The 18,460-nt window shown below is 49.3% G+C and overlaps 1 protein-coding gene across 2 annotated transcripts in view; it reads right to left on the bottom strand.

The window, feature by feature from the left end:
• Positions 1 to 18,460, bottom strand: part of TWF2 (twinfilin actin binding protein 2) — a 74,110-nt gene that overhangs the window by 21,926 nt on the left and 33,724 nt on the right. For both annotated transcript variants that reach the window (XM_039547172.1, XM_039547173.1), the window contains exons 3-5: positions 5,591 to 5,769; positions 2,973 to 3,068; positions 581 to 685 (exon numbers count right to left, since the gene is read on the bottom strand). In XM_039547172.1, the coding sequence (XP_039403106.1) occupies positions 581 to 685; positions 2,973 to 3,068; positions 5,591 to 5,769 (380 nt within the window). The remainder of the gene's footprint in view (positions 1 to 580; positions 686 to 2,972; positions 3,069 to 5,590; positions 5,770 to 18,460) is intronic.

Genomic DNA, 18,460 nt, shown 5'->3' with positions numbered 1-18,460 from the left:
CCAACCAACTACAGCAGGGGAAATCAAACAGAACTGTGAGCAAACGCGTAAGCATATAAAAGGCTTCAGTGAGTTTATTTTGTGCGTTAGTTTTAAAGAACATGGATGGCAAATTTTGCTTTCAGAGATTTAGCCAAACATAAAATGGCAGTTGTAGCTTTAAAAATAAAGGCACAAAATCATTTAAAGTGAAACTGGCTCAATTATAAGGCAGCTTTGCCATGTTTTGATTGGACCCTTTTGCTTTGGCTGCTGGTATTTTTCATTTGAGTCTTTCCTGTCTGTCTCCCTGCACTGGCTGGGTGTGGCTCCCACGGCAAGGCCCACGCAGAATCAGAGAGTGTCATACCCAGTCCATCTCTCTGCCAACACAGCTCTAATTCCCACAGTACATTTGCTGGCATTTTGTAGAGTCTAGTTGTGTATATTCCAAGTGAGGAGTCAGCCAGTCTTTCCCTGGAGAGGCTACTTCACAGCTTAATGCATCTCCCTGTCTGGAAGCAACAGCTCCCAGCATTAACTGTTTTGCATCCATTGCTGATACAAATCCTTTCCCCATCTCTCAAACCCAGCCTCTCACCTCATTAATGCGGATTTGCTGGAGCTCCTGTTCAGCTGCAGTCAGCGGGGCTGGGGCAGAGCAGGACGACACATGCTTCTGGTAGCCACTTAGTGAGATGTCTTCCTGCAGCCACCAGACAAAAGTGGGAGTAAATGTCATTAGCATAATTATTACAGAATGAAGATCACTCCCTCCCCTGACCACAATGTTCACCAATGCATGAGAGACGGAAGAGAATGCTCTCCTGGAAGTTCTACACTACCGCTGCTTTAGACTCTGACCACACAATCCACTACAGTGTGATCTCACTTGGTTCCCCAGGTTTCTCAAGGAAGCACAGCACAGCCTGTAAACAGGCAATATAGGGGCTCGACATTTTTGGCCACTATAACAGGGGGCTACTTGATACAATAACAAAAATCACAGAATGAGGCTCACCTATCGGTCTCTCAAAGAGTCAAATCTTTGAGTGCTCGGGGAGTTCTCACTCTTCCCAGGAGCACATGACAAAAGGACAGTGATCCAGTCAACATGGGGTATCTTTAGAGAAATGGCAGCTGTGCACGCACTACTGCAAGCTGTGTCAACACCTCAACTAAACCATTACTACTATTAGCTCCATATAGCAGGTAACACATTGCGTAGAGTAGAGTAGCACATCCATTGTGGCACTATGACCTATATGAAGATGTAGATTTGATCCTCGCTCAGGAGAACTTACAGTCTACACCAGTTGTAAGGGTTTGTCTACACTGGGAAACTTTACCAAACAGTTATTCTGGAATAATTAATATGATATGAATAGCTACTCACTGAAGTTTCCAAGCATAGACAAGCCCTAAGTTTTCTTTTAGAAGTTAAACAAAAATCTTAACTAATTTTCTCTGCATTTCAAATAATCCATTTGGAAGTGGGTTCTCCTTCCAGCTGCCTGACTGCAACAGAGTTTACAACCTGGGCAAATCTGTGGCAGCTGGAGATATTCCATCTGTAACAGGTACTTATCCCAAGCTCTAGTCACAGAAACAGCTGACCCACAGAATTCAGGCTGGCCGATGCCAGCAATTGCAGATACTCCCAGCTCACTAAAAAGTGAGCCCCATCCCCCATCATGTCCCTTTGGGAAAAAACCCTTGAAAAATAAGCCAGTGTTGGAGCATGCTCTGAAAGTCAGAAAAACGTGGGCTATGTTGGACCATGATGGGTGGTGGCTATTAGTGCAGGTGGCTGCAGTTAGCAAACAAGTTTTACTGTATAGCAACCTGGTTTCATTTATTGAGACAAGCTGCCACCTTGTGGCGTTATTTAAAACTGCACCTTTATAAAATATGTACATCCTCCCCCCCCTCCCCCATCTCTTCTATAAATGTAATAATCGGTTTTCTTTGATGTTCCACTAGATTAGCAGAAAAGAAACCTTCTCTTCTGCTTAGTGCCAATGGGCAATATGATTAATCATTTTATAAATGATTTCTTCATTCAAACAGAACAAGAGCTAAGGAAATTGCCAGGATAACCCTGAATGGATAGGTTTCAGAGTAGCAGCCGTGTTAGTCTGTATCCGCAAAAAAAACAGGAGTACTTGTGGCACCTTAGAGACTAACAAATTTATTTCAGCATGAGCTTTCGTGAGCTAAAGCTCACTTCTTCGGATGCATAGAATGGAACACACAGACAGGAGATATTTATACATACAGAGAACATGAAAAGGTGGAAGTACGCATACCAACAGGCAGAGTCTAATCAATTGAGATTGGATAAAGATACAGCCTGTAGGCCGTGATGGGGTTAAAGGAACCAGCTCTCTCATGGGTGAGCAGACTGAAAGCAGCCTGTTCCCGAGCTGCCAAGGTAGTGACCCACACAAATCACAGCACCTGCTGCTGAGCTGAACAGGGAAAATCAAAGATCTCATCAATTTCACTTGTGTGCAGGCACTTCAAGAACAGAGCGCCTGCAGGCGCTCTCTTTAACCTTAAAAGAGCGAAGACGGACTCTACAGAAACAAGGACAGAGAGCAGTAACAAAGGTGGGAAAAACCCAGTAGTGATCCAGGAATATTTTAACCCCCATGTGCGGTATCCCAGGCAGTTTTAGCACTGGTTATTGCATCAAGCCTGATCTACACCTAAAACTAAGCTCAACCTAGCTACAGTTGCTAAGAGGTGTGAAAAATTCACACCCAAGAGACACAGTTAAACTAACCTAAGCCCCGGTATAGGCCCAGCTAGGCCATCAACCTAGCTACCACCTCTCAAGGGGGTGGATTTACTCCAGTGATGGAAAAACCTCTCCCTGTTGCTGCAGCAAAGGTCTACCCCACAGTGCTCCAGCGGTGTAGCCATATCCTGAGATGTTAACCAGAAGGTGCTGTGGGCTTGCAGTCCATGCCATAAGCAGGTGTCCTTACCTTAACTGTTCCAAACAGCTCATCCTTTATGTGTCCTCCTCCAAATTCTTTTTTCACAGTTGCTCGGGTCGCTGCATACAGCATCTTCAGTCTAACCTGGACAAGTAGAGAGTGAGCAAGATCTATTCAGTGAGGCAGAAAGTTTAAACAGGATCTGAGTCTGGGCTCCTGCCCTCTGCTAATTCAAGGGCATCAATTCTGCAGCTGCTGAAGTGCTAGACTTCTACCAATGGTGATACTACAAGGCATTGGAGAAGACAGAACTCCTCTCATTAACAGGAATCCACCCCCTATCTATCAGCAACTGCATCATCCCAGCTAGGCAGTCACATTCACTGTCTTACGATGTATTCCAACAGACTGTCCTATCAGTCTGGGGTTTCACTTCCACACAGCTATAGAATTAGTAATGACAGCTGAGACCCACAAGACGTCATTGAGATGCTAGTCAACCTAATTCTGGAACTTTACTAGCATGACAAGCCCAAACATTTCCCCTCTCTTTAAAAGGGTTAATCTCTACACACAGATCATTTCTAATAAGTGCTCCAAAACTGCAGTTTGGATTTCAGTCCCCCTCTAAACTGGATCCTTTATTTGACTGATCTCCCTGTTTAAAATTCCGCTTTAAAGCAACAGGAGAAAGCTATGGCTTGGTTTTAATTGAAGCTCATTGTTTCCAATCTTACCACATCTAACTCCAGAGAATAATTTCTCCAGGCTGTTTTGGTTGCCTCTTATCTTGGTCTTTGAGCCAGAAACAAATTGCCTTCCTCCCCATGCCCACACACCATCACAACCAACTTCTTGATTTCTTCTGTCTATCCCACATGTAAAGACTGCTTTACTAGTCTTTCCCTCCTCAACTCACCGCCCCCCCCAAAAAAGCCTGCGGTTAGTCAGTGGCCCCCATTACAGAAGAATTTTGGATAGTGCTCTGGACATCCCAGAATGGCTTAAATGCAGCCAGTAGTCACCTTACCACAAAGCAGAACCTGACTCAATAGCCAGTGGTGACAACAGAAGTAGGATCCTGGCTCTCCTGGGGGAGAAGGGTTCTGTAGTGAATTTAGTTCTGGTGGCAAGTGTCTGATGAACTGAGCCAAGCCAGCACAGGCAACAGCAATGACAGCTTTAATAATACCACGTAGCCTCTAGATTGTTCTTTTCATCAGATCTCGGAGCACTTTACAAAAGGTCAGCATCATTATCTCTATTTTACTGATGGGGAAGCGGAGGCCCAGCGCGGTGAAGTGACTTGCCCAAGGTCAGCCAGCAGAGCTGGGAATAGATCCCATATCTCTCGGGTACCGTCCAAGTGCTCTACCCCTAGGCCACACTGCCTCCCAGAGCAATCTGCTACTGTGATTCAATCTTATTTCATTCTAATTCTCTACAGCTGGCTTGAGATGACCTTGGGTTAAGTCACCAGCTGTCACTTTCCCTCCTCTGAAAAGTGGGAATGAGAATACTTATCTTACGCGGGGGAGGGGGATTGGGGCTTCAAAAAATATTAGGTGCAACAGGGTCAAATACAAACATTAATATCTTGACTGGCCACAAGGTGTCACTGTGGCACCAGAGTAAAGTTTTTTTCTTGTGGCATTTGATGTGTTCATAGAGTAATACAGACTGGTAATTGGAGAGGGTGTACAGGAGAAGGAGTCTGGCCCACATACTTAGGGTCTAACTGATCGCCATATTTAGGGTCAGGAAGGAATTTTCCCCCAGGTCAGATTGGCAGAGATCCTGTGGGGTTTTCACCTCCCTCTGCAGCATGGATCATGGGACACTTGCAGGTTTAAACTAGTGTAAATGGTGGGTTATCTGTCACTTGAAGTCTTTAAATCATTATTTGAGGGTTTCAGGAGCTCAGCCAGAGGTTAGGTGTCCATTACAGGAGGGGATAGGTTAGGTTCTGGGGCCTGCAATGTGCAGGAGGTCAGACTAGATGATCATGATGGTCCCTGCTAGCCTTGAAGTCTGAGTCAACCCTGCCGTAAAACTCTGCCTGCATGCGGTTACATGTCAGATCTCAAGTAAAGCAGGGCTGGGCTGGATCATGACTTGGGTGGCCAGAGGATTCTGTAGGTAGCTCTCTTCCCTCGAGTCAGTACTGGATCGACCCGAGCAAGCTGGAAGGGGACACTGCTGACAGGAACAGCTTGCAAATGAGAGCTAAAACTCGGGTCTTGACCACTCATGGTGGCACTTTTTGCCAAAGTAGGAGTGTAAAATCTTGGCCAAGTTTCCTCATGGATAATTACATTCCATTCCCTACAGGCTGGATTCACTCCTTGCTTGTATCTGTCATGTAGTTTGCAGTAGTCTGTTAAACAGTAGCCAAGCTTTCCCCCGGAGGAGAACTGATGCACGCTACAGAACAGAGCATTTGCAGAGCATGTTAGGGTCCATCTGGCTAACCAGTGTTACATGGAAGTTAGATGATTAGCTCTGCTAAGCGAGTCTTCAGAAAATGATACACTAACCTTTGAACAATTCCAATAATTAGTCCTTAAATACAGCTTTCCATCCTCCACCCACCACACAAACATTCTTATGAGTGCCAGGAAAATTACAACCCTGCAAAGAGGAATTTAGAGAGACCAAAGGCTTACAGGAGAACTGTCAGGGGACCAGGAGATGAAGAGCCACTCAAAGCCCTGTGCATTCTGGGTGTCCAGCCGGTAGAGGATATAACATGGCTGTTGTTCATCCAGCAGCGGCAGCACGAAGGAGTCATAGTCTTTATCCCAATGGCGAGACAGTTCTTTGTAGGCTCCCAGCACTAGCTGCTCTGAAAGGAGGAAGAGAAGAACTATGAATTACAAAGCAAAGGTTAGCACAGGCCATGGGGCTGCATGACTCATTGCTCTAATGCCTTGCACTCCTGAGAGCTCAGATGCTGCAGCCCTATTCTCTGCTCTCCCACCTGTGAGATCTTGTGCAAAGCAATCTAGAAGCTATTCCCTTATGTGCTTTAAAGCGTGGGGGACCATGTGCTCTCAGAGCCTCTGGGGGAGCGGAGTGCATAATACCACCACCATAAACATGTGCGGATGTTTCAAAAGTCCCACCCACTAGGAGGTAACGGGGAGGAGCAACGTTACTTGGTCTACCCCATGCCACGATTTCTGAACACAAAATTAACATTGGAATACGAAGCTTTTCCCATATCGGGAGAGCAGGGCTCAGGAGTTGCAGCTCCAAAGATCTGGATGAGCTACCTGTTGCATTAGAACAGGCACCAACATGCTCATGTTTTAATTAATCCAAATGGCAACTGCTCCGCATCACCTTCTGCATCCAATGGTGTCTCCTGTGCTGGAAAGTGCTGGGTGGCTGCCTCCTCCCAGAGACCTTCCCCACAGCGAGATACAGCCTCACCCAGTCTCTCAATGAGCACACATTACAGCAGGCGTTACCGGGGAGGAAGACAAGTGGGAGACGCTGCAACCACCAGGGCTGAGGAGTGGGCACACAGGCCAGTGCCAGCTAGGGTGGAAAGGCTAGGACACCACAGCCCCACTATAGCCACTGTGGGTGTGTGGCCAGCACAGACCAACACAACTTGCACTTCTCCCAGCTACAGGAGGCCACTGCCTGCAGCAAGGAACTGATCTGTCAGCAATCGCACCAGCTGCTTCTCCATATTACAGAGCAGTTGATTTCCAGGAGGCCCAAAGGCAAGCTGGAATCCCATGCCCAGCTAAGCTCCCCTGGAATCTCCTCTCTTCCAGCTGCTCCTCATACCTATACAGCCTCCCTGGCAGACGTGGTGCGTGTGGCTCTCACAGGATCCCCCCTGTGTGATGCTACCAGCGTTCCCTAGCTCTGCAGACTGATCAATGTGTGGATAGCTTCCTTCTCCCAACAGCCACCCCGGAACCCTCCCTGCTCGCTATCCCCACTCCCGCCCAGGTTCAGGTTCCCCACCCCTCCCCAGGGTCCTGTGGTCACGGGTCCAGTCCCTAGGCTTTCGGCTGAACAACTATGGAGGTGACAGGGGAAGGCAGCAAAGAGTTTGGGGCTTGTCACTACCACAAACCAGGGCTGGCAACGTATTCTCAGAAACCTCAACTTCCCCTATGATGCAAAAAAGGGAGAGAAAACACCACTGAAATATGACTGCCAACATCAGCCGCTTCCTGCCCTTAGCCTGCTGCTGTGGCTTGGTCCAAGCACATGTACTACCATCTAGGGGCAAGGGAAGTTATGGGCACATCTCGCTGATGCAGAGGGCCCTGATCTTGCCGCCGCCATTTTGATGGTGCCATGGTGCCACACAGGGCAACACGCTGCATCTCCTGCGCTTCCTCTTCCTGCCAAGCTTGTCGCCAAGGCCGATGCCACGCCACACAAAAGGCGTCCAATGTGCCTGGGAAGGAAAGCACTGAGCATGCAGGGGAGGGGGAGCAGGGCAAGGCACCATTCAGGAGTGACAGCCAATGAGATCCTAGCTCACAGAACTGGCGTTTTCCTTCCCCATTCAAACACCCTTCTGCGGTGTTGAAAGGAGGGCGACCGGGGGCCATGCTCAGGGCAGGTAGTAGGGTCTGGGGAATCAGTGTAAAGGAAGGGTTGGGATGTGCAGGAACACACTGTCCCCCTGTGCTCAGGGCATGACCACATCTTCACACGGGCAAGGCACAGATTGAGGAGAGGTGCTGTGGAGAAAGGCAGGGTGGGACCCACAGATCACCTTTCATGTAGTACCTCCAAGTCAGACCCCAACATACACCACTAGGGCCTTCCAAGGCAGCAGGGCTTCAGCAAACAGTCCCAGCCAGAGCCCTTAGGGAAAGGGCTCACATGCAGCTAGGGAGCATTCCTGAGCCCTGCAGCCACCCTGGAGAGAGGTGACGCTGTCTGTGTAACAATACAGTGTGTGCAAAGAAAGCAGGGACTGTCTTCTCAGGGCCACAGCCGCCCCAAGGGGCAGAGCAGTCTCACCTGGCAAGCTGCAGCCGTTCAGTCCCTATGATAACCCAACCCCATCAGACTCTCAAGTCGAGGAGCCTTTGTGTTCCAAAACAAACGACATGCTCGTGGCTAAACACAGTCCGCTAAGTGCAGGGTGCTGGCGGGTGGTGAGCCAGCGCGCGAACGGCAGCACAGAGCCTGCAATTTGCACTTCACTCACGTCCAGACCTTCCAAGAGAGGCCACAAACAGTTTTGTCTTTTTTCCAGCTTCTTGCCACATCCCAGGACAGTTCCCATTGGCTTCAATGGGAATCTCGAGCCGGCACTGGCTGAGGGAGATTTCCAGGGATTTCCATTGCTCCCTCACCCGGGGCTCCAGTCACTTAGTGACGTGCCAGGGCATTGTAAGGTTCCCACTCATGCTGTGATAACCCTGGAGACTTGGGTTTCCCAGAAGCTGAAAGCAAAGCAGCCTCTGCAGGGTTGTCAGGAAGCTGGGAATTGGATGAACACAGCTCCAGGCAGAGCAGCCTACCTGCTCTGCCCCCAATATCCTTCCAGCGCTTTCCCAAACAACCACCATTGATATCCCATGGGGTGGGGAAACATGGCCACAGGCATCTCCCTTGTGTCTTGGGATTCCCCAGGAGGATCTTCAGAAAGCCACCAAGGAAGAAGGTGGAGTGCACCTCCTGAACACCACAAGGGTAGCTGGCAAGGGGAACACACTCCGGGGTCCATCCAGAAGTGCCTCCTAAGCCCTGGTTTCAGAACACTGGGGCACCCAAACAGCCATCCTCTAGGGATTGTGGTGCATTGCTGCTTGGGGACCTAGGTATGCTCCCAAGCTACTGCCTGAGCAATTGTGGGGCACCTCTCCATGTAGGGGTTTGGGAGACAGTGGCCTATGCCAGGTGGGACATGGATGAACCTGCTGGATTGAAGAACGGACTCACAGAAGGGAGCCACCCAGTCCAGGAGGATTAGCAGGAGCCCTGAGGCTCCCACCACCTTTGAAGATGCCCTATCTAAAGCGACAATTAAAGGCTATGTTTGTGTAGGGTTTGCGCTTCTCCCCCACTCCCCGTCCCACTGTACAAACACCCAGCCCCCGCATGTGCGCTGTCAAACTCAGCAGGACTGGGTTTGAGGATAAACAGAGGTTTCATACAGCCCTAATTTCCACCTACCCTCTTCACAGCTGCATCCTCCGGCATATAATCCCATCCCACATATCCACTGCACTTGACACTCCAAGGGACCTAGCAATTACAGTTCTTCTCCTGAAATCACAGGAATTCAAATCCACCAAAAATGTTTCTACCATGCACCTCAGAAAAAACAGGTCCCGATTTCCAGAGCCATTTACACACACACACACGAATAATTACTGCACACAAATACTGAAACTGCTTGCAAAACAGCAGTCGTGCAACTACGCACCCCTTTGACCTGTGAGTTTAGCAGTCCTGGACCCTCAGTAAGTTACAAGTGGCACCATGCCACAGCACTGATAACGCACGTGTGTGGGGGCGAGGGAGAGAATATTAAGTGGACAGTTACCCCTGCAGCTTGGCCCACATCCAGTGACTTTCAGCCCATCTCCAATACATCACTTGATTCAAAACAAACGTGCTCACAGTATAGTTTGCTCTTGTTTCTAATCAGGAATAGGAAGCTTTCAGGTTTGCAATCAGTTCTGCTTTACTTTTCCAGCAGGGTTCATGCAGGGCCGCTGAGAGTGGGTTCGGGCCCCAGTGAAAAAAGGGCAGACCAGCTAAATAGGGTTGACAAAGCCAGGCCCCAGGCCCCCTTCCGGACAGCTGGGCCCCAGTAATTTGTACTGGCTTCCCCCCCACCCTCGTCAGCCCTGGGTTCATGTGATCTGTAGGGTCAGGTCAGCAGATTTCCAGATTTCCTTTGCTTGCAGGGGGCAGGCATGCGTGTTCCTCAGCCTTTACCCTCCTCATCCACGTCTCTGGTACCAGGACATCCTCAAACCGCTCTCCACCACAGCTGAATTAATCACGCACACAAATCACTGTTCCGCTGCAGTTGCGGAAGTCGCAACTCAACCTGTTTGTTCCTAGCTGGCAGATCAGCGGGAAGATCTCAGGAGAGCTGATCATTTCCCTGGGAAATGGGACTACAGTAGGCCTGCACAACATACGGCCCGCAGGCCGCATGTGGCCTATGTGAGCTCACTGTGCGGCCCGCGAGGGTGAGTAGGCAAGCAGCGGGGTGGGGCAAGCCAATGGCTGGCCGGCCGGCTGGTGGGTGGGGTGGTGAAGAGGCCACTGGCAGGCTGGGGAGTGAGGGTGAACCAGCGGCAGAGGCAGCGGCAGAAGGTAAGAGGCCAGCGGTGGAGGGAGCAGGCAAGCCGGCGGTGGACAGGCAGGCGAGCTGGCAGCGGGGGGGGGGGGGGGGGGTGGGGGAAGAGGCAGAGGGGGAAGTAGGCAAGCTGGGGGGCAGTGGCAAGGGGGCAGGTGAGCCGGTGGCAGGGGAGGGGGGCTGAGGAGGTGAGCGGGCAGTGGCGGAGGGGCTGAGGAAGCAAGCAGGCGGGCAGTGGTGAGCTGAAGTGGTGAGCGGGCCGGGGCGGGTGAGTAGGCAAGCCAGGTGGGTGGGGGGCTGAGGAGGCGAGCAGTGCAGGGTGGCTTTATACTGGGGGGTGAGGAGGCGAGTGGCGAGTCGGCGGCTGACTTGTTCTACTGATCTTGTCTCATAAAAATTGGTCCTTTTTGCTGCTTTTCTCTGGGCTGGGGGTTGTCCCAGTGCTGCAAAGAGGGTGTTCCCAAAGGAAGGTGCTTGCTTCTAACCCCCTCAGGCCATCAGTATGTCTGCTCTTCTCTAGTCAGCCCACTTGACAAGTTTAATTGTTCTTGGTCTGGCTCTCAGCCCTTCTCCAAGGGTTGCAGCTGTCTGGAGGTGCTGCCTTCCACATCTTCCTCAGTCACACCTTGTCCATTTAACAGGGCAATTGATTACCAAGTGGGGGGGAGGGGGGGAGATCTGATTCTACTCCTAGCAAAAAGACATTTTCTTTTACCTTAATTATACTATCTTAGGGGCTTGCTATAATATATTACCAAGGTTCAATACCGCTGTTTTGGCGAGGCAGCACTGGGGAAGAAGGGTTTGTTTCCGCAGGGTGGGTGGTGGTGAGGGGGGTTGTTTCAGGGGGGCTGGGCAGCACTGGGGGGAGGGTGTTTGGGGAGGGGGGCAGTGGGTTTCGGCCCTCAGCTGTTTTCTTTGGAGTAATATGGCTCTCGCTGCTTTACGAGTTGTGCAGGCCTGCACTACAGCAATAAAGAAGTCAGACTGGGGAGAACTACTAGGGCACCTATCCATTCACTCACCCCCTTCCGTCAACACAGAATTGTTCCTCACAGCAATGTACCATCCAGTGCTTTGTCCAGCCTCATGGGGAATGACTCAAACAATGGCCAGCCCCGTCATCTCCTCCAAGAGACTATTCCTCAGTCCAGCAGAGCTCCCCGTTATATCCTCTCCGATACTCAACCTCACTTAATTTCATTCTGCTACCCCAACACCCTTTGTCCTACTGACAGACGCGCAGTTCCCACTTTTTCCTGCACCCAGGCCATTTGGTTCCTTCCTCCCAAATTATCCCTTCACGCTCTAATCATCTGCGCTGCTACGACAGAGTGTCTCTGGAAGTGACCACACACACACACCCCTCAAGTCTCTAAAGTACGTTTTTTCCCCACAGCTACGAAGTACACAACTATCTACAGTACTAGATAGAGGGATCACGCTTCACACGCAGGCCTGTCTATTTGAGCAACTGTCTCTATCCCCAGATAACCAGGTTCTTGTGTTAACACAGCTCCCCCCAATTTGTATGAATGAAGGAAGCAGGGATGGGGAGGGGTCCAACAGGATGTTCTCAGAGAGGGGTCCTGGTTTTGGAATTTGTTTCCTTTCCTTTGCTCTGCTAGAACCTGGATCAGGGAAGCATTAGAACATACTGCCAGACCCACCTGTATCACCCTTAAAGGTGAGGTGCTAATGACTGGGGGCTGGGTGAAGGAGAAGGGAGTGTTTGGAGTTGAAGAAGGTCCCACCCTTTAAGTTTTATAGGCATTGCTCTCTCGGAGAGAGAGTTTGCTTAATAATTGTGTTGTCTATTTTGGAGTCAAATTAAATAAAACCCACAAGTGCACCCCATCAGGAGCTGGTGGATTTTACTGGTTACACTAATACTGATCCTAACATAAAGGGGAGAACAATTCTGGATGCCAAGTCAGGCAACCAGGAAGATATAGCAGGGAACGGAAACCATAAGCAAGCACAGGACAGAGAGCCACTGCCAATTTCAAATCAATGGAAATTAGTCCATTTAAAAAAAAAAAAAATCAGGTGTGGCTCATTTGGGTACTGAAATTTTTAATATTTTTTCAAGTTCCATTTTTAGACATCCTAAAGGGCTTTCTGCTCCTTTGGAAGGGACTGAATGCAGGTCAATATACTCACGTCCAGCCCTACATCCTCTCTGGGCACATCCCTTCCTGCAACCTCCTCCATTTCAGCTCTGCAGCAGCTGTCGATGCTGAACCCCTTCTCACAGCGACTGGGGTCCAGCATGCCTATGAATTCCCACGGAGCAGCGCACAAGAGTGAGGTCATGGTACTACCACAGGAGAGACCGTGCAAGTGAGCATCACCAGTGAAATGAAGGATATGCAAAGGGCTGGCAAACGCACAAGCTCAAAGAATTCCTTTCTGTTATAGCAGTTGTGGGGACAGAACTTTCAGCTGGGAAGTGTTTTTTCAATTGGACAGTGCCCCTTTGACTACTTCTGCTGGCTCCAGGAGGAAACGCGAAATATTCTGAAAAATTCTGCATTAACTCAGAAAGAGAATGGAGAGATTGAAAATGCTGAAAAGGAAAGGACCAGGCCAGCCCTTCCTTGGTCCCCATGAGATGGGGGGCTCTCTTCCAGCAGCAGTTGGCCACAGCCTCAGGCAAAGTAAACAAAAAACACATACTGACAGCACTCACACCCTGTAACAGCAACCAATAAAACTACCTAGGCACATGAGACTAGATCAGACACAGAAGATCACCAGTGCTAGCCAGTGTGCTGTATGGGGGTCTCAGGTTAAAGACTGTCCTGTCACAGAGCCTGATCAAGAGCCCACTGAAATCCATGGGAGTGCAGCCAGTTTGGGTAGCGAGTGAACCTGAAGTGAGGCCAGAGACTCCAGCCAGTGGGAGAAGCAGCAGCCAAAGCAAGGTCCTCTGGACAGTCATAGAACTTTCTCTGCCAGGTGCTCATTGGCTGTTTGTTCCGACCTTCTCCCTCCCTCCTTGTCCTTTCACCTCTGCGTCACACCTCCTGCCCTTACCTACAGGATGGTAACAGCAGACAAGAGGCACCTGCTGTTTGGTCTACAGGGAGCACCTCCAAACTCCAGACGTGCAGAGGTGAAGGGACAGACACCCACCGGGCAACACAGGATTCGGAGGGCTGTGGTGGGGACTGAGTATGTAGGATCCCTTGTCTGCCTTTCTCTCGCCAGAAAAATGGGTTGCACAGGGCAATTTTTTCCCTTTAATTTGCAGACCAGCTCTCCGGACAGGTAGCTCCATCAGTCAAGTGAGGCCCTGCTGGCTCTGCAAGTGCGAATAGGCAGGAACATGATTAGAAGTTGTAGAGTGGCTGGGACTTAACGATGGACTTGTCTAATTTCAGGAACACCTCAGTCCCATCTACACTGCCACTTTCACCATTTAGTAACCGGGCAGGGGTCAACCGTGTTGGAATTGAGTCCCCTGGTTTGGTTACAGATGTAGCATAGACTAGCCTGAAGCTCCAAGTGTTTAGGCAACAGACACATAATCCTGAAGAAGAAGCTGACAGGGAGCCATTCCCAGGGCTCCCACACCCTCCAAGGCACCTGTCAAACAAACATGGGCGTTTCCAGGCTTGAAAGGAAACTAAGCCACAGGAAATCTGGTCAGGGAGAACAGTGCATTCATTACAAGTCAATTTCCTTAGGAGTCCTGATCTCACCAATACACAATTGCCAGTGTCAATAAGAGAAGACATTTCAGGTGCAATTCGCTAAAGTGCTCAGCATTGGCCTAACTCTGCTCCCATTGAAGTCAATGGTAAAACTCGCATCGATTTCTAGGGCAGCAGAGCTACGTGGATGCTGAGTGTTTCCTAAAATCTCACCCTCTGTTTTTATTAATCCTTGTTTCTACTGGATGGATTTTTGGGGCAAACAAGACGGCACCGACTTCCAACTATTCAGAAGTCACGCTGTCCCTGATCCTTGTCTCACCTTTAGGAATTGCCACCGAGCATTTAAACAAGCTGTTGAAACAGATAGACAAGAAAAACTGGCAAATCAATAAGTTATTTTCTTTGGTGTATTTTAGCTTCAAACTAGCACAGCATATAGGCCTGAGATTCACAAGATCTGAACTGTACTTAAAAAAAAAAAGTATCAATCCTTATGTCACTGGTCAGCAAGTAGCTATTGCCGTTACTAATAAACTGTTTATTCTGCAGGTGTTACTCTGGAGAAGTATTTTAGGAGGAAAAGGAGAGATTAATTTATCAACCTGAAATGGCCTACAATAAATCGCCTGCTAGGGCATCATTTTAATTTCTCTGCAAAATTAACCGACAGTAGGTGGGATTTTCTAAACTCTGCACATGCAATCATCCACCCAATGTGCACTGCACAATTGTCACAGATAGATATGGAAATCGAGTCGCTTAGCATGCAAGCAGCCAGAGAGATGCATTTGAGGAGTATCTGCACACTTGATAAGATTAGTCCATAGGTGTGACTGTTGGCAGAAACCTCAGTTTCCTCTGAGCTCTCTCTCTCTCTCTGCTTTGATGTTTTAATGATGCCCATGCTAATTTCAGTCCCTGCTGTGCCAGTTTGCCTTTGCTGCTGCTGCTGGAGTTTCTACCACTGCTGCAGTCAGGTGCATCACTTATCTTCCACTATTTACCATGCTTCCTTCAATTGCTACCGTAACTAATGTGATGATTTGCTTTAAAAGCTTCCTTCTTCTCTTAAGATCGCTCCAGTCTAAAGAGAGAGATCAAAAAATGAGAGCAGACTCTTAGGGCTGGGACACTGCATGTTTTTATGATTCACTGGGCCTCAGACTTAAATAGCTCCTTCTACCTCCCAGACTGGCAGCTCCCCATCTCCTTCCTTCCAACCCTTAACTGCAGAAAAGCTCTGCTATTCAGCTAAAGGCTGCGTGACTCCACCCTGGGCCTATGGCTTGGCAAAGGCAGGCAATTAATTGCGCTGATTCTTACAGAGACGATTTGAATCATCCCTTCAGTACAATGTTCACTACTAGAACCCAGCCTGGAAACCAATAGGTGGGTATTAACTAGGGTTGCCAACTCTGACTAAAGCACTGGAAAAATTCCACCACAATTTCAACAGCTTCCACCCCTCCATCAACCTCAGCCTGGACCAATCTACACGGGAGGTCCACTTCCTAGACACCACAGTGCAAATAAGTGATGGTCACATTACCACCACCCTATACCGAAAACCTGCCGACCGCTATGCCTACCTTCATGCCTCCAGCTTCCATCCCGGACACACCACAAGATCCATTGTCTACAGCCAAGCACTGAGGTACAACCGTATCTGCTCTAACCCCGCAGACAGAGACCAACACCTAGAAAATCTCCACCAAGCATTCTCAAGACTACAGTACCCACACGAGGAAATAAGGAAACAGATCAGCAGAGCCAGACGTGTACTCAGAAGCCTCCTACTGCAAGACAAACCCAAGAAAGAAACCAACAGGACTCCACTGGCCATCACATACAGTCCCCAGCTAAAACCCCTCCAAGGCATCATCAGGGATGTACAACCCATCCTGGACAATGATCCCACACTTTCACAGGCCTTGGGTGGCAGGCCAGTCCTCGCCCACAGACAACCTGCCAACCTGAAGCAGATTCTCACCAGCAATTGCACACCACACCATAGTAACTCAAGCTCAGGAACCAATCCATGCAACAAACCTCGATGCCAACTCTGCCCACATATCTACACCAGCAACACCATCACAGGACCTAACCAGATCAGCCACACCATCACCGGTTCATTCATCTGCACGTCCACCAATGTAATATATGCCATCATATGCCAGCAATGCCCCTCTGCTATGTACATCGGCCAAACTGGACAGTCTCTAAGGAAAAGGATAAATGGACACAAATCAGACATTAGGAATGGCAATATACAAAAACCTATAGGAGAACACTTCAACCTCCCTGGCCACACAATAGCAGATCTTAAGGTGGCCATCCTGCAGCAAAAAAACTTTAGGACCAGACTTCAAAGAGAAACTGCTGAGCTCCAGTTCATCTGCAAATTTGACACCATCAGCTCAGGATTAAACAAAGACTGTGAATGGCTTGCCAATTACAGAACCAGTTTCTCCTCCCTTGGTTTTCACACCTCAACTGCTAGAACAGGGCCTCATCCTCCCTGATTGATCTAACCTCGTTATCTCTAGCTTGCTTCTTGCTTGCTTATATATACCTGCCCCTGGAAATTTCCACTACTTGCATCCGAAGAAGTGGGTATTCACCCACGAAAGCTCATGCTGCAAAATGTCTGTTAGTCTATAAGGTGCCACAGGATTCTTTGCTGTTCCTACTTCGCGTCTACACAAAGCAGCACACCTCAGCCTGTTTCCACTGAGGAACTGAGTTTTAAACACATCCTCGCAACATGGATATACTCCCATTTTCTATCACTGCAGCCAGGTGACCCGAACAAACATTTCGAACATTGAAATGAAAATCTGGGGCCCTGCAGGGAAAACCAGGCAGATGTCTCTTTATGTGGTTTGTAACATTTAAAACTGGACTGGATAAGCAAGATGATGTGCCTTAGGGTATGGCTACACTTGCAGGTGTGCAGCACTGGGAGTTACAGCTGTCTTCGTACAGCTGTGCAGGGCCAGCGCTGGTGCGTGGCCACACTCACAGCTACCAGCGCTGCAGTGTGGCCACATTTGCAGCATTTGCAGCACTGTTGGGAGTGATGCATTATGGGCAGCTATCCCAGCGTTCAAGTGGCAGCAACGTGCTTTTCAAAAGAGGGGGGTGGGGTGGAGTGTGACAGGGAGCGGGGGAGAGAGAGAGAGAGTGGATTTTTGGAGCCGACACTGTGTATCAGCTCCCTGCCTTGCAAAATCTGAAAATTTCCCCGACCCCTCATTTACTCTTAACTGCAAACAGCCTGCAGACCAGATAAGCAGCTGCTCCAACAGACTCCCTTTCTCCCCCCAAGCAAACACTCATCCCCCTGCCTGCCTCATTCACAGCAAGGTAGTGGGTTATCTCAATTGATTGTTCACAGTCAGTTACAGATTGATCACAGCAAACAGGACCTGTGTTTGTTTTTTTAGATAAGCAGCTCCCGGAGCCCCAAGTTCACAACAAAACAAAGAGAAGCATCATAACAAAACAAAGAGTAATTTAGTTAAAAGCATTCTGGGATATCTCCTAATACCCTGGAGGCCAATAACAGCGCTGGCGTGTGGCCACACTTTACGAGCAGCGCTGCAGCACCAGTGCTGCAATGCTTATTCCCCAAGCAGACCCAGGTGTACGGCCAGCGCTGCAGCCAGGGAGTTGCAGCACTGGATGTGCCCTGCAGGTGTGGACAGTTACTAATTGCAGCACTGGAAAGCCTCCACCAGCACTGCAACTCTCAAGTGTAGCCATACCCAATGTCCCCTGGCAGAGCAGAGATCTCTGCAGGTGTCCTAACCTGGGAAGCAGCCATTTGTTAACATTTTACAAGAGGAATACACAGCTGAGCAGCAGTGGCTCTGCCCCCTATCACTGGGAGCTGACTCTCACCACTCCAGCAAGGCACATTCCTCTCACACATTGTTCCTGGGGCCAGGGGGAACAGAGTCTGGCTGCTTAAATGCTGATCACTCCTTCCCCTCAACCCATATATGCACACAGGCCGCAGGCTAAGTCACCAAGCACAAGCTAGTCTGTCTGCAGCCAAGAGAGCTGCACTGCAGTAGCTGTGGATGGAGAGAAACAAACCACTTAGCTTTAGGCAATACCTCTGACTCTCTCAGCATAAGTTCAGAGTTAAGGCCTCATTATGCATCCTCTTGCTACAATTACTTGGACTGGGGGGAACTGATGCTAAGCATTTTACCCCTTGGGAGGACAGGCACAGAATTCAGCAGTGATAGCAGTGACATGCTGCCTCACTGGCTGGCAGGCAGGTAAAGGGATAGACAAAGTATTTAAAAATAAAACTAGGGGGGACGGGGGACCATGTGCTCCCACAAAGACTAAAGTAATAGGGCACAATGGATTCCTCCAGCTGGGATTCATGGGTGGCTGACAGTTGCTTTGCCTCATTTGCTGGGTCTCCTGTGATCTCACACACATTCCAGTTCATTCTGTGACGATACTGATCTACTCAGAGTTCCTTAAGAATCAACTTCAAACACAGCTTGAAACAACTCAGATCCCTTAGCATTTTTGTCCAGAACCTCCAGGTC

The sequence above is a fragment of the Mauremys reevesii genome, linkage group 7, assembly GCF_016161935.1.
Source record: "Mauremys reevesii isolate NIE-2019 linkage group 7, ASM1616193v1, whole genome shotgun sequence".
NCBI lineage: Eukaryota > Metazoa > Chordata > Testudines > Geoemydidae > Mauremys > Mauremys reevesii.
Note: the sequence above shows the minus strand (reverse complement) of the source record. Positions and strands in the feature narration are given on the sequence as shown.